Genomic DNA, 14,735 nt, shown 5'->3' on the forward strand with positions numbered 1-14,735 from the left:
GCAGCCCACTCTTGGCAAATGGCTTCCCCTCTCTGTGCGTTCAGGGTACCTGTAAAGAAGACTTAGAAAGAATAGCTTCCTACCCTCTTGTCACCCCACTGCAGGTGGGAGGGGAGCACAGGCCTGGGGCAGCAGCTGTTCATGGCACTCAAACGTCCTCTAAGGAAGGGCACCCCTCAAACAAACTCCTTGTCCTTTCTTGCCCATTTTTCTCCGTATCTCTTTAGATTTTCCTTCTTCCAGCTCCATCTTCTCTCCCCCATCCCTTTATCCTTCTCCTCTTTCCTCATCCCCCACCTCTTCTTCTAAAAAAATCACAGATTTCCAAGAACGGGGAAAATAAATAATCTAGCCTCCTTGCCACCATTTCCCAGCTGTGGGATGTTGGTCCAGTTCCATGCCCCCTTTGAATGCCACTGCTCATATTTTAGAGAGAAAGGTGATGGTACTTGTTATAAGAATTCATAGGAATTCTAGCTGGGGAATTTTTAGCATTGTGCCTGGAACACAGCAGGTGCTCATGAGTGGGTACCGTGATCATTTCCAGGATGCTGGCTTTCTCCTTAAAGTTTGTCCTGATTTTAGGAGACAATGTTGTCTCTGGGAAATGTTTACTAAATGGTGTGCTGATCTTCATTCTAATTTCTTTGAAGCAGAGCTGGAAAAAATGGCTTCGTGTTTAAAAGCACTTGTTGCTATTGCAGAGTACCTAGACTCAGTTCCCAGAAGGCACACGGCAGCTCACATCTGTCTGTAACTCCATGACTTAGAGTTTCTATTGCTGTGAAGAGACACTGTGACCATGGAAACTCTTAAAGAGGAAAACATTTAATTGGGGTGGCTTGCTGCAGTTTTAGAAGTTTAGTCCATTATCATCATGGTGGGAGATGGTGGCGTACAGGCAGACATGGTGCTGGAGAAGGAGCTGAGAATTCTATATCTTGATCCAAAGGCAACAGGAAGTGAACTGAGACAGTGGGAATGGCTTGAACACATATGAGACCTCACAACCTGCCTCTACAGTGACAGACTTCCTCCAAGGCCAAACCTACTCCAACAAAGCCACACCTCCTAGTAGGCCACTCCCTATGAGCTTATGGGGGGTGATTACATTCAAACTACCAAGTTCTACTCACTGATCCCCATAAGCTTGTAACAATATCATGATGCAAATGCATTTAGTCCAACTTCAAAAGTACCTATAGTCTATCACAGTCTCAACAATGTTTTAATGTCCAAAGTTCAAAGTCTCTTCTGAGATTCATGCAATTTCTTAACTGTGATCACCTATAAAATCAAAATTAAAAAAAAAACAGATCACAAACTTCCAACATATAATGGCACAAGATATACATTACCATTCTAAAACATAGGAAAGGACCTTAGTGAGGAAATACTAGACCAAAGCAAGACCAAACACCAGCTGGACAAATTCCAAACTCTGCTTCTCCATGTCTGATGTCAAAGCACTCTTCAGATCTCAACTCCATTCTCTGTCTCTCTGTCTCTGTCTCTCTCTCTCTCTCTGTCTCTGTCTCTCTCTCTGGCTGGTTCCACTCCCTATTAGCAGTTTTCCTCAACAAGTATCCTACAGCTCTGGCATCTCCAACATCTTGGGATCTCCAAGGCAATCCAGGCTTCAACTTTACAGCTTCACACAATGGCCTCTCTAGGTCTCCATTCAAGGACACCCCTGGCACATGTCTGACCTCAGCAGCTTTCCTAACTTGCTGAGGAGTAATGGAGAAATATTCTATTACCTCTTCCTTCTATCCTTAAAGCCAGAACCACAGGGCAGAAGCTGCTAAGTTCTAATGCCTGTTGGGGCTAGAATATGACCCCCCTGTTCAATTACATCTTGACCAGCTTTCTGTCTTCCTTTACTCCCTAGGCTTGGTTGTCCTGAAACTGGATCTGTAGACCAGGCTGACCTCCCACTCTGAGATCTGCCAGCCTCTGCCTTCTGAGGGCTGGGATTAAAGGTGTGAACCACCATACCCAGTTCTAAGCTTTTCTTTATCCCTTTTCACAAGTTGGAAACTTAACTGGGTGGGATCTTGCCCTGAGGTCACCACTCCCTTTATTCCATGTCTTAATCTGATTTATCTCCTTGAACACAGGATTTAGCTCCACTCTACTTCCTGGTGCCCCTTTTCTCAATCTGTTCCTTTTGAATTTTCATTTGCCCAACTTGCTCATTTTCATTATAAATCTTCATTAGAGTTACCACTAATAACCACACAACAGAGTCTATGCTAGGCTGTTTTGAGATTTCCTCTGCCAATGGAATTCATCTAAAACTCTTCACCTTAGCCTCAGGCAGACTCTTTGGACAAGGGCGAAAAACAGTCACATTCTTCACCAAAATATAATAAGATCAATCTCTAGGCTACATATTGCTATTATTATTCTCCTCTGAGACATCTTGAGCTAGTTCATCAAATCACACTCAGCACCACTGTCTTCCATGCTCCTACTAGGATGGCCCATTCAGCAACACTTAAAACATTCAACTGCTTTTCTAATCCACAGTCACAAGGTCTATATTCTTTCAAATAAAACCATTGCCAGGTCTCTCACAGTAATACCCTAGTACCTGTATTCTGTCGTAGTTCGGGTTTCTATTGCTGTAAAGAGACAACATGACCACAACAGCTTTTATAGGGGAAAATATTTAATTGGGTTGGCTTACAGTTCAGGGGTTTAGTCCATTATCACCATGGTGGGACATGGTGGTATGCAGGTAGACATGGTGCTGGAGAAGGAGCTGAGAATTCTATATCTTGTTCCAAAGGCAACAGGAAGAAAACTGAGACACTGGGCATGGTTCAAGCATAAATGAAACCTCAAAACCTGCCTTCACAGTAACACACTTCCTCCAACAAGGCATACCTATTCCAACAAAGCCACACCTCCTAATAGTGCCACTCCATATGAGCTTATAGGGGCAGTTGCATTCAAACTACCGCACCACACTCCAGTCCCAGGGAATCGGATGCCCTCTCTGGCCTTTGCAGACACAAGGCTATCACATGGTGCACATGCAGTCATGTAGGCAAACACTCACACACAGAAAATGAAAATAAAATTAAACTTCCCAAAAGTACTGAATTTACTTGGAGTAAGCTTCTTTAATTATTTGTTTTTATTTTATGAGTGTGGGCAGTTTGTCTGCCTGCATGTCTATGCACCGTATGCATGCAGTGCCTATGGAGGCCAGAAGGGGATGTGAGATCTGGATCTGGAGTTACCAGTGTTGTTAGTTGCCTTGTGGGTTCTGGAAATTGAACCCAGGTCATCTGGAGAGCTGCCAGTACTCTTGATGCTGAGCCATCTCTCTAGCCCCATGAAGTAGACTTTTCCTGGTTCTTATATTGAGCATTTTCTTGAATAGATTGTTGTTCTTGACTGAGCCTCTCTTTCCCTACCTAAAACATACAGGACACACTCCTTCCCAGTGGGAGTGTTTCTAACTAAGGGATCTCAGTCCTGCAGGGGGCGCTATTACTGTTGGCCTGTAACACTATGCTTACATATGTCTATTGCCTTGTAGGACTGAACTTGGTCATATGTGGCCATTCTTGGGTCAGAGGTTCTTCACATTTGGAGGTTCTCACAGTATATGACATGGAGCCTTGCCCTGGATAGAAATGCAAATAGTGCCTAGGAGTTTTTATACACATGTATGTTTCCCACATGCACATGTGTCATGTGACTTTCCCCAGGAAAACAAATGTGTTTATCCCATGTGGTGTACCACCACAAACTAATGATTCCTCTCAAGTCTAGCTTGATGGACCAGAAACTTTACTTAGGTTACTTCAAGGAAGGAGCTACTATATTAGTCTCCTTCCCCATCACTGTGATAAAACATTGACCAAAAACAACTTGGGGAAGAAAGGGTTTATTTGACTTACAGGTTATAGTCCATCAGGGGAAACCAAGGCAGGAAGTAGCTTAGAGCAAAAATTAACAGAAGAATTCTGTTTACTGGCTTGCCTGCTACTTTTCTTATACAGACCGGGCCCGTCTGACTAAGGATGGCACCGCCCACAGTGGACTGGGCCCCCTGCTTCAATTAGTAGTTAAGAAAATGGCCCAAAGACATGCCTACAGTTCAGTCTGATGGAGTCAATTCCCCCACTGGGTGGTCCTTCTTCCCACATGACTCTAGTTTGTGCCTACTCGACAAAATCCAGCCAGTACAGTCACAGGAGCATGGGGGCTCGGAGGCAGCAAAATCACTGGAAAGCTCACCTTCACCTCGGGAGGCAACTCACAAAAGCAGCATCTCTCTCTCTCTCTCTCTCTCTCTCTCTCTCTCTCTCTCTCTCTCTCTCTCTGTGTGTGTGTGTGTGTGTGTGTGTGTGTGTGTGTGTATGGTGTAGATTCTGGCACAGCTTGCAGGCAGCTCCACCAGAGAATCCCCTTTTACCAGTAACTGTTGACTGCTATTATCATCGGGAGGGGGATTGTGAATTTTGTAATTTTCTGAGCCTTTCCATTTCATGGTTTTCCTGAGTTTTCTGAGCCTCCCTCCCTGCTCCAGAAGGGAGTGTTTACTTCCATGAAAAGAGCTACCCAAGGAAAGGCCTACATTCCTCCATGTGTTCCAACAACTGTCTGTCTCCACAATGTCCCTTGCCTCTCGCTGTCTCCCGTCACTGGGAAAGCTCTTTCCCCACCCTCCACTCTCTCCAGATATCATCCTCAAGGTGATGGACAACAACAAGAAAGAGGAGCTGGTGTCCTATACAATCCCCATTAAATACCTACGTGTCTTCCACCCGTACCACTTTGAGTTTAAGAAGGTAAGCCTAAGCAAGCCCCGCGCTCAGCCTAACCTCTGCCTGGCTAGGGGAGATCTGATGGGGAAGTGCTTTGGTGTTCCCAAATGTTCTCTGAGAATAGAGTGGAGGGTGGGCCCAGGCTATGCTCCTCCAAAGCCAGAGATATGGAGTATAAATTTGGTAGGCGAAACATTCTCCAGAATGAACCCTGTCAGGGGGACAACTGAATACCAACCTGGAGTGGAAATTCCAGCCTCTCAACCTTGGACTAGACTCCTTACTGCTGATTGGTGAAGGGGAAGATCCACTCTCATTGATCAAGCATTTATTAAGCACCTACTGAGTGCCTGGTCCTGGACCACAAAGAAGTAGAAGTATCACCTTGCTCTCCTCCAACAAGCACTCCAGAACTTTTCCTTTCAAAGGAGAGGACAACAGGAGATAAGATTGTCTGGGTTCCTTCCCAGGTCTGCCACTCCCTAGCTGTATACCCATAGGAGGCCGCTTTACTCCAGTCCTCCATTACCATAGCGAAGGCAAGACATGGCACCTCTGGACAGGCTCTGGTGTGGTAATGGGTGAAGTGCCAGCACATGGGAAGAACTCAGCAGAGGTAGTTCCCATCCTTTCTCCTTCCCTCAGGCCTTGGCACTCACCTTTCTGCCAAGCAACTCTTCCACTATGATGCCAGAGATCTTTATCTTCCCTGGGTTCCAGGACTACAGAAGGGGAACCAGGGCAGGCAGGAAAGCAAACCTCTTCCCCAAGAGACCCTGGAGGTAGCCCTAGATCTGTCTCTGCCAGCCCCTAGCCCCCCCCCCAGCCCTCTGTCCACCTACATCGCAGGCCTCCTTATCACATTTTCACCCAGAGAGCAGGCAGCAGTAGTGTCCGCGAGGGCAATGAAATATTCAAACGGAAAAGGGGAGATTTATTGGCCGATCTTCTTGGAAGGGCTCCCAGGGACCATGAGCTTTAATTACAGCTGGAGTCCCAGTGGTGCAATGATAAGCAAGTGTCCGCACAGGGCTGGATTTATGACCAGGTTCTGCCCCTTAGACATGCTCCTTCCTATGTTTCTTCTGTCTCCATCCTGTCTTCACCCCACGCAGTCTGAGAATGCTGATGAAGACACTGCCAAGACCCGCCTCTATGCCACCGTGGTTCGGAAGGGCAACTTGCTACCCCGCTACATTGGCTGTGACCATACCGCTCTGGAGGTACCAGCACTGGGGGGACTGTGGGAACAGGTGGAGCCCTTGATTGCCTAAAATTGGCCTTAGAGTATGGATCAGAGGTGTCTAGGGAAGAAATCAACAAGGACAAAAGCGATGAGACCTTTCCAAATTAGCCAGCGAGACGGCTCAGTGGGTAAAGGGTTTGCGTGCAAACCTGATGACCTAAGTTCAGTCCCTGAAATATACACAGAGAACTGACTCCATAAGGTTGTCCTGTGGCCTACACTCACACAAATATACACACGCATGCATGCATGCACCATACACAAGCACCCCTCCCACAGACAAACATACCATACACACAATATTTTTTTAAAAAATATTTAAAACATAAACAACAAAACAGCCAGAATGTGTGAAGACGATCCCTGATTGGGACAAAAGTGCCCTGGTCTCTCCTTCCTGTACTGCCCTTGGATGGAGGAAAAAGGGGCCGAGTGGCAGCTGTGTTTCTCATGTGCCTGTGTATTTCAGGGAGCAACAGTAGGCTCCCTTGGATTTTACACTCCCAGGAGCAAGGAAAAGCCCATCTTCCATATCCTGGTCCAGTCCCTGGCTGTGTTCAGGTCTGTTCTCTCCTGTTGGGGTAAGGACCCATGACCTAGGGCTTATGACTGCCAGACAAAGCCTGTCATCTCCCTGGCCCTTCCTGAACTCGGCTGGTCTACTGCTTGAGCGTTCACAGCCTCTTTCACCCACTCATCCTCCAACAGCTATTTATACACCGTCAGTCACCCTCAGCCACTGGGCAGACCGAGCATGAGCCAAACCATAATATCTCACCTTTCAGCCCAGCGACAGCTTCGGGAGGAATGACAGATGCTTGAGGCAGGCACGGCCCAGGCTCCTGGGCCCTGAGCCTCTCCCTAAGCCACAGATGTCTCTGTGCGACCCACGGGACTCTGACACTAGCCTCCTCCTACCCCAGCAGATCTGATCTGACCCCTTGCCATGGGGCACCATGAGCCTGGTAGGGCAATAACTGATCTCGAGTCACATCTGGGGACACTGAGACCCACAGGAGTCTGATATAAGAGCCCAGAGATCCTGCACAACATCTCTGCTTCTCCCACAGCCACCCCTTGGGAGTTAGCAGGCATCTCTTCCCTTTCTTCTGTCTGGCCCCTTTCTAAGACAGCCAATTACTCCAGCATATGGAACAAGGAAAAGTAAAGTCAAGTTGGCTTTGCTGTCCCCAAGTTTCATCCAGGAAGGGGTCACACCTCCAGGACTGCCGAGCTGCCCCACTCCTGCCTTAATCTCTGCCTTGTCTAGTAGAGTCTGAGCTACCCTGCCCCCAGCAGCCCATCCACCCACTCCCCTGTAGCAGTACAGACCTTCCTCCCGAATATGTCACAGTTACAGCCACAGGAACACCCGTCTGTTACTGATGATAGATCAGGAGACACGGTGGGAAAAGAAATTGTTTCAGCTACTCGCCAGACGATCAGGAGCAGGTGTCCAGGTACCAGTGTCTCATTCACCCCTGGCCAGAGTCAGCACACAGCAAGCGTAAATTGTCCATCCCCTCCAGACACACCTGCACCATCCCCTTCGGCCCGCATACCTGTCAGAGTTCTTGCGAGCAACAGGGCATGACGGCTCTGCGCTGACATCAGAGGCTCACTGAGAGGCTCAGCTGAGAGCCAAAAGGCGCTAAGGAAGTGGTGGGGGGCACAAGTCACAAGCCTTCACCTGTTTACTGCTCTCTTCTACAGGTCTTGGTTCAGGGAGTCAATGAGCCCCTGGCCAATAACCCCAGCCCTATGGTGGTGATTGCTCGGGTGGTTCCCAGCTATACTGAGTTTAAGTAAGTGGGTACAGGTTAGGAGGGAGAGGAGGGCAGAGGGCTGGGAGGGGGAAAACTTCCCCTCACCTATGTTCCCTCAAAGCTCCCCACACACCTTGACTTGAGGCTCTAGTGAGCTTCCCATAGCAGACTTTGCCTTTCTCTTCCAGAAGACCCAAGCCCTGGAAGGGGAAAGTGGGGATCTCTCCTAAGATTTTTGAGCGTATAGGGCCTAAAGAACAGGAAGGAGCTGGTGTTAAGAAGCCCAAGAGAGGCCCCCTTTCCTGCCCAGGAGCATTTCTGCCCCCACAACAAACAAGCCTGCCATCCTAGGCTTACCACGCCATGGTCCCTTTTCCCTGTCAGGCTCAAGGCTTCATTCAGGATCCTGCTGCTGCTGGTCCCCAGTGGATGACATAAGGCCTTATGTCCTGCGGGGAGGGTCCTCTCTCGGCCTCCTGGAGGAGTCTGTGGTCTCCACTGTTCCCAGATCTCCCTTAGAGTCACAATCTCAGGAATGGATCCAGATAGTTTGACCTCTGAAGCCCAAAGAGGGGAACATTCTTCAGGCGACGTGTGTGCTCTGGGCCAGCACCCCTCCTGGAGTCAGCTTTCACCTGTCACTACTGTCCAAGCTGACTTCCTGACTACCTACAGCTCTGAGTGTTTAGACCCTAAAAGCCCCACTTTCTTACTGGAGGAATAACCACTAACGTCCCACTGCACCCAAACTGCAGGCCTTTGTGCACGTTCCCCCACAGGCTCTTCACCTCATAAGCATAAGCCAGGATTCCCACAGGTCAGGAACAATTCTGATAAAGACTTTCAAAGATGATGTGGGGAAGGTAAGGCCCCCTTTAAAGACGGTAAAGCTGACTGGCTCTGATATAGCCAAGGTCATCTCAAGTCACTGCTGAGGGAGCCTAAGAGCTACCCTTGTCATCTCCAGACCAAAATTAGCCTTCCCAAGGCTTGGGCCAGAGATCACCAGCTTGTTTGTTACAAGGCTTAAAGAAGGTGGCCACTGCACTCACCCCTTCACCTTAACCCAGTGGATGTGAGTCCCAGCTGCCAGGCTGGCCACAGGTCAGAGAGTCTCCAACTCCTGTCTCTTTGCCTCTCCAGGGCCAACCAGACCAGACGGGACCCTGCCTCTGTGGGGCTGCCCCTCACCCAGATCTCCTTCCCTATTTCATCACCAATGAACTTTGATGTGCCTCGGGTCAGCCAGAACGGGTATCCTCAGGTATGGCTCCTTCCCAGCCATGGCCTCTCACTGAAGTACAGGAGTAACCGACACATTCCTTCATCATGACATCAGGCGGCAGCTCAGCTGATGCTGCGAGGTATTCGCTGCATCTCACTGCTGCCCAGGATCCGCTCCTGTGTGCTGCACAGGACCTGCCCTCGGGACTCCTGGAGATACTAAACATCCACCCAGATCATGTCTAATCTAGTAACAAGCCAATGGGGACTGTCAGAGCTAAGGAAAGCAGAAAAGAGGAGACACAAAGAACAAAGTATGGATTCCACCTGTCGTGGGGCACCTCAAATCAACAGTCATAGGGACAAAAGGCACAATAGTGTTATCAAGGGTTGGGGAGATGAGAGAGCAGGGTTTGTGGTCTGTGGGTGTGAAACACTTAGGATGATGTGTGAACATGCATGTTTGTGTATGCATGTGTGTGTGCGTGTGTGTGTGTGTGTGTGTGTGTAGAACAGAGGTCAACGTGCAGTGTTTTCACATTTTTAAAATTTGGGGTGTGTTGTGTGTTCACATGCCACAGAACAAGTATAGAAGTCAAGGGTTCAATGTGCAGGACCCTGTTCTCTCCTTCCACCATATGGGTCCCAAGGATCGAACTCAGGTCATCCGTCTTGGCAGCCAGCACCTTTAGCCACTGAACTCTCTTGAGAGCCCTTCTTCCCCTTATTTTTTGAGACTGTCTCAGTGAATCTGGAGCTCACTGACTCAGCTAGACTGACTGGCCAGCAAGTCCCAGGGACCCGCCTGTCTCTGCCTCTCCGTGCTGGGATTCCAGGAGCTCACCCCCTTGCCTAGCTTTTTCATATGTGTGCTGAGGACAGAACTCAGATCTTTAGCAAGGTCTTGACAGAACTGGTCGTTTTCTCAGCCTCCATAATACCTTTTTAAGGAGAGAAATGGAATGCCGATGTCTGGATGGTTAGGGAAGGCAAGTCATGACCCTTCACCTTGTTTTTGAGACAGGGTCTCTCCGTCTGCCTGCTTTACCCTTCCCGCCCTAGTAAAACAGGCATGTGTCACTACGCCAACTCAGTCATCACTTTCTAGGCTTTTTTTTCCTTTTCAAGTCATTATCAATGTATTGATAATGAGGGGGCAACCATACCACAACACACACATAGAGGTCAGAGGACAGCTTTGTGGAACTGGCTTTATATAGGTTCCAGAGATCACACTCAGGTGGCTAGCCTTAACAGAAAGTCTCTTTAGTGCTGAGTCATTTCACCAGCCCATTGGTCTTGATGTTTTGTTATGAAAGGGCTGGTCCAGGGCACTGAAAACACCTATATTGTATAGTCTATAGTATAACCCAAGATGTCGTGAGTGCTGGGAATGGGCAGGAAGGTATTTGCTTAAATATGTTGGAGAAGGGGTACATAGGTCATGGCTGGACCCAGGAAACGGCCAGATTGACCTCCTGTAGACTGTATGCCACTCGGAGCTTGCTGTACATGATGAAGGAAGCTTGGAAGACAGGGGGTTCTTGGAAGTCTCTCCTGTCATCTGTCCACTAAAATTAGAACGAGACACTCGATTGGAGCCCTAGCTTTCATGTAAAGGCAGACATTTAAAGAAGGTTCAGACGCAGGCAGGAGTGATGGTAGGCAGGGAAGGGTGGGATAAAGGGGGGATCATGGGGACAGCTTCAAAATCAAACCAATCCTCGGCCTGATTTCCCCAGAGTCACCTCACACATGGCCCTGCATTTGCGCAGAAAATTATGAACCAACCGGCAGCTGTCCCAAGGGACAGGAGATACTGCCTGCTTTAATGAGTGAGCCTCTCCAGGCCTGACCACTGGCTGTCTCCACTGCCTACTACACATAAAAGGGCAAGGCACTCCTCCTGACAGAGCTCTCCAGTGCTTTTCCCAAGTGTGGGACTCAAGGCCAGAGCTCAGCAACAAGACACTTGCTTAAGGTTACCCAGTATGGTGGCCGCTGAATAAGGTCTAAAGCTACATGTAGCCTGTGCAGAGAGGCCCAGGAGCCAACAGGGAAAACGAGAGAGACAGGCTGGGAAGTAAGAGGGATCCTGTCATGAATTCTGAGCCTAGAGAGTACACAGTCCCCTACCTGTCCCTTCTGCGCTTCATGGTCTTTACAGTTGACGGAGTGGGGACTGAACCAGGTAATTTCCAAGTCTGGTCTTCTTTGACATCTTGGAGTGCTGTGCGTTTCCCACAACCCCTGGGGAGTGGTTGCTAGACCCAGCAGACCTAGGTTGGAGTCTAGCTCTGTAGCTTGCTAGTGTGTGACCTTCAACAAACCATATGGTTCCTCCAGACCTATTGACTCCTACCTGACTAGGTGGTTAGACTAAAAGAGCTAACCCAGGCCAGGAGTCCCTTCTGTCTCCTTCAGAGTTTCACAGTCTTTATGATAGAACTCCCCCTGAGGCCAGCCTTATCATTGCACCTGATGCCTGTGATGAGCCCCACGGAAACCCCAACTCAGATAGACCTCTCTACCGCCATACATCACAGTCTCGGCATCATATGCCACCCCGTGGTAGCCCTTCAGGACATGATCTCTGACACCTAGCAGTGATCATTTGGGCGACTAACTGCTCCTGGCAGCAAGTGTCCCAGGTTTCTGGCCCAGAGATGATCAAAGGCTAGTAAAGAGCTAGGTTTTTGTGAGAAACTAGTAACTAACTCCTCCTACTAAGTTCCCAACCAATCTTCCTTCTGGTCTCATTGGTCAGAGTCGGGTCATAAGCACTTCCTTGAGCCATTTCCTAAGGAGGGTGTGGTTCTGACTTGCTGATAGCCTAAGTCAGCAGCTGTGAAGAAAGGAGCCACCTGGATAAGAGGGCTCTAGCTTCTGACTGTGAGGCAAGAACAGAACGTACCAGGTCACCCTGAGTCTGTTCCACAGAACGTACCAGGTCACCCCCAGTCTGTTCCACAGAACATACCAGGTCACCCCCAGTCTGTTCCACAGAACGTACCAGGTCACCCCCAGTCTGTTCCACAGAACGTACCAGGTCACCCCCAGTCTGTTCTGCTCCTTCCCCAGCCTGGTGAGGATGACAAAACCTGGGCTCTGGTGAATCAAGCGATAGATCAGACATATCCGGTTGGACATAGACTTGTGAGCTGGACCCATCTGCTTGCTCCTGTAGCTCTCACAACCTGCAACATGGGGGCAGAGCTCCCAAGAGTGAAACAAATGGAGGAGAAGAACCATCTGTGCCTGTCATCTCACCCTGCCCCAGTCTCTCAGTCTTCCCAAGCTCTTAGAGTCTTTCCCATCACCCTGGGTTCGCTCGAGTACTGGCTGCTGTTCTTGCCTGGACCATTGTCGCAGCCTTCCCTTTCCAGAAACAGGTAAGGGATGCCCTGCCCGAACCACAGGCTTCCCTGGGCCCCTTCAGCCCTCTCTCACACAGAACCAAGCCCCAGTTACCTGTGTACTGTTTGTCCAGATACGGGAGCTCATCACTCCAATTCTCACCCAGCCTCGGGGAAGACTCTTCCACTGTTCTCTGTCTTAGTCCTCTCTCACCTTCAACCTTGACCTCAACTCTCAGCTCTTCCCTGCCCCATAGTCTTAAGCAGTGTGGCTTTCTCTTCACGTATCCTAACTGCTACCACAAGAACTTGATCAGGCCGCTGCACGGTGGCAGGAATGGGTGGGTATTTATTCACATCGTAGAAAGACTCTATACTCTTGGAAGATACGCTCTAGGAAGAGCCAGAGTCTGCCTCTAGCTCTCCCACAGTCAATGACACCCTATGAGTGTCCGTCAGGGCGTCCCAGGCAATATTTGCTAAGTTAAGTCAAACTGAACTTCCGCCTACTAGAAAAACATCCATTGTCTCCTTCAGCCTTGCAAACAGCTTTCAAAGTGTGAAGCAAGAGGCATTTATTTGACCAAAACAAAACCAAAAACAAACAAACAAAAAAGAACAACTAAGTCCCAGAGAGGGAAAGGGACCTGCTGTGATCCAAACAATAAGTTTAAAGTGGGCCCAGAGCCAAGGGTCCTAGCTTGCCGGGAGCCCCGGGCAGCACCAGCAGCCATCAGCTCTTCCTCACAGCACGCCTCCGCTGTTCCTGGGCAGAGCAGACAGCAGTGGATGAGGGTGAGAGCCAGGGTGAGTCCAGGGGAAATAGAAGGAGAAGGAAGGGACAAGGGCCCCTGGAATGAAGGCTCTGTCCCCAGGGAAGGCAGGTCTGCCTCAGTGGCAGAGGGTTAATGGCTTTTCTGAAGATCACAGCTGAGGGTTAATGATATTCCTTAATTCCAAAGCCCACCATAGCCTTTCCCATTAGCATCTTCAGGCCATGTCTACCCTATCCCCACCCCACGCCCTCACCCCTGCACAGCATTCAGATCAGCCACTAGCACTTGCCTCTTCACGGGGCTGATAACAGATTTTTATTTAACTGTGAGTCCTACACACACGAGTGTGTGTGTGTGTGTGTGTGTGTGAGAGAGAGAGAGAGAGAGAGAGAGAGAGAGAGGAGAAAGAGAAAATATGTATTATCCGCCCTCTGATATTCCAGGTATGAAGGGCTTTCTCCTAGGGACTTACCCTGGGACCCTTTCAGGGAAAGGCTGTCCCTCATTGGGCAGCAGCCACTTACCACCTCTTGCCATGTAGACTCCATTTAGATCTGTTAATAAGTCCCACAGCAGACAGCTTAGCATCCATTAAATAACCCTTTCCCAGGATAGGGGCAACAATGAGGCAGCAAGAAACCAAGTCACAGTCCCTCCTCCCTGGGGGCCTTGGGGCCTGGCAGCTGGCCCAGGCAATGTGGACACCCCCCTCTGATACCCAGGATGTGGGAGGGTCATAGCGTGGGGATCAATCCTAAGAGACCAATACCAAGCTCCACAGAACTCAGGTCTGGCTTCTGGGGCCTCGACTACTGACCCTCCCTGAGCTTCCACCGTGACATCTTAGGGTTGTGTCCGTGACTCCAGCCACCATCCTAGTGCTCATCTGACCCCGTGCTGACCACAGACCGTCTCCTTGGGGACAGGGAGATTCAGACAAGCCTTGGCAAGACTCCTGAGGACCACAGCAAGCCTACTAGTGTAACAGACGTGAGAGCCCCGCCCAGTCAGGAGGAGTAGGCCTGCACTGATATTCCTCTGTCTAACATCAGTAACCCCTGGAGTGTTTGTGCTGACCTTTTCCTAGGATTGCTAATCCCCCCAGGGGAACAAAACATAGGACCCCTGCCACTGTAGCTGGTGGCCCCGGGCAGGGCAGTGGCAAGACAGCCCATGCAGAGATCATGCAGCTATTTTTCCACCATTTATGTGGGTTCTGGGATTTTCCATGAGTCCCCCCACTCCCTTCCAGGGTCCTTTGCGTGTCCTAAGCTGTATGCCTCCTCCACACTTTGTGGCTGTGTCACTCTCCCACTGGAAGCCCCTCCCCTCTTCTTTCACCATGTCACATCCCCCTTCAGGGCCTCTTCTGGCTCTGCTTCCTCTGAGGTTTGGGGACCACCCAGAGTCTCCCTCTTTGGGTATTAGTCAGCACTGCCACATTTCCTCTTCCAAGCCATGCCCATGTGTGCCCTCCACGTTCCGGGGTCTGAGGAGCTGTGTGGCCTTCTGGACAGGTCTGGGGTAACTTGTGTGGAATAGACAGGGCCTGTGGATGTTGGTACAGCACTGGGGAACAC

General features: G+C 49.6%; 1 protein-coding gene across 1 annotated transcript in view; it reads left to right on the plus strand.

Moving 5' to 3' along the window:
- Positions 1 to 14,735, plus strand: part of Ccdc33 (coiled-coil domain containing 33) — a 99,112-nt gene that overhangs the window by 37,596 nt on the left and 46,781 nt on the right. Inside the window, 3 exon segments of the mRNA XM_075967777.1 lie at positions 4,702 to 4,811; positions 7,747 to 7,838; positions 8,943 to 9,063. Of these exon segments, the coding sequence (XP_075823892.1) occupies positions 4,702 to 4,811; positions 7,747 to 7,838; positions 8,943 to 9,063 (323 nt within the window).

Source organism: Microtus pennsylvanicus, chromosome 3, assembly GCF_037038515.1.
Source record: "Microtus pennsylvanicus isolate mMicPen1 chromosome 3, mMicPen1.hap1, whole genome shotgun sequence".
Lineage (NCBI taxonomy): Eukaryota > Metazoa > Chordata > Mammalia > Rodentia > Cricetidae > Microtus > Microtus pennsylvanicus.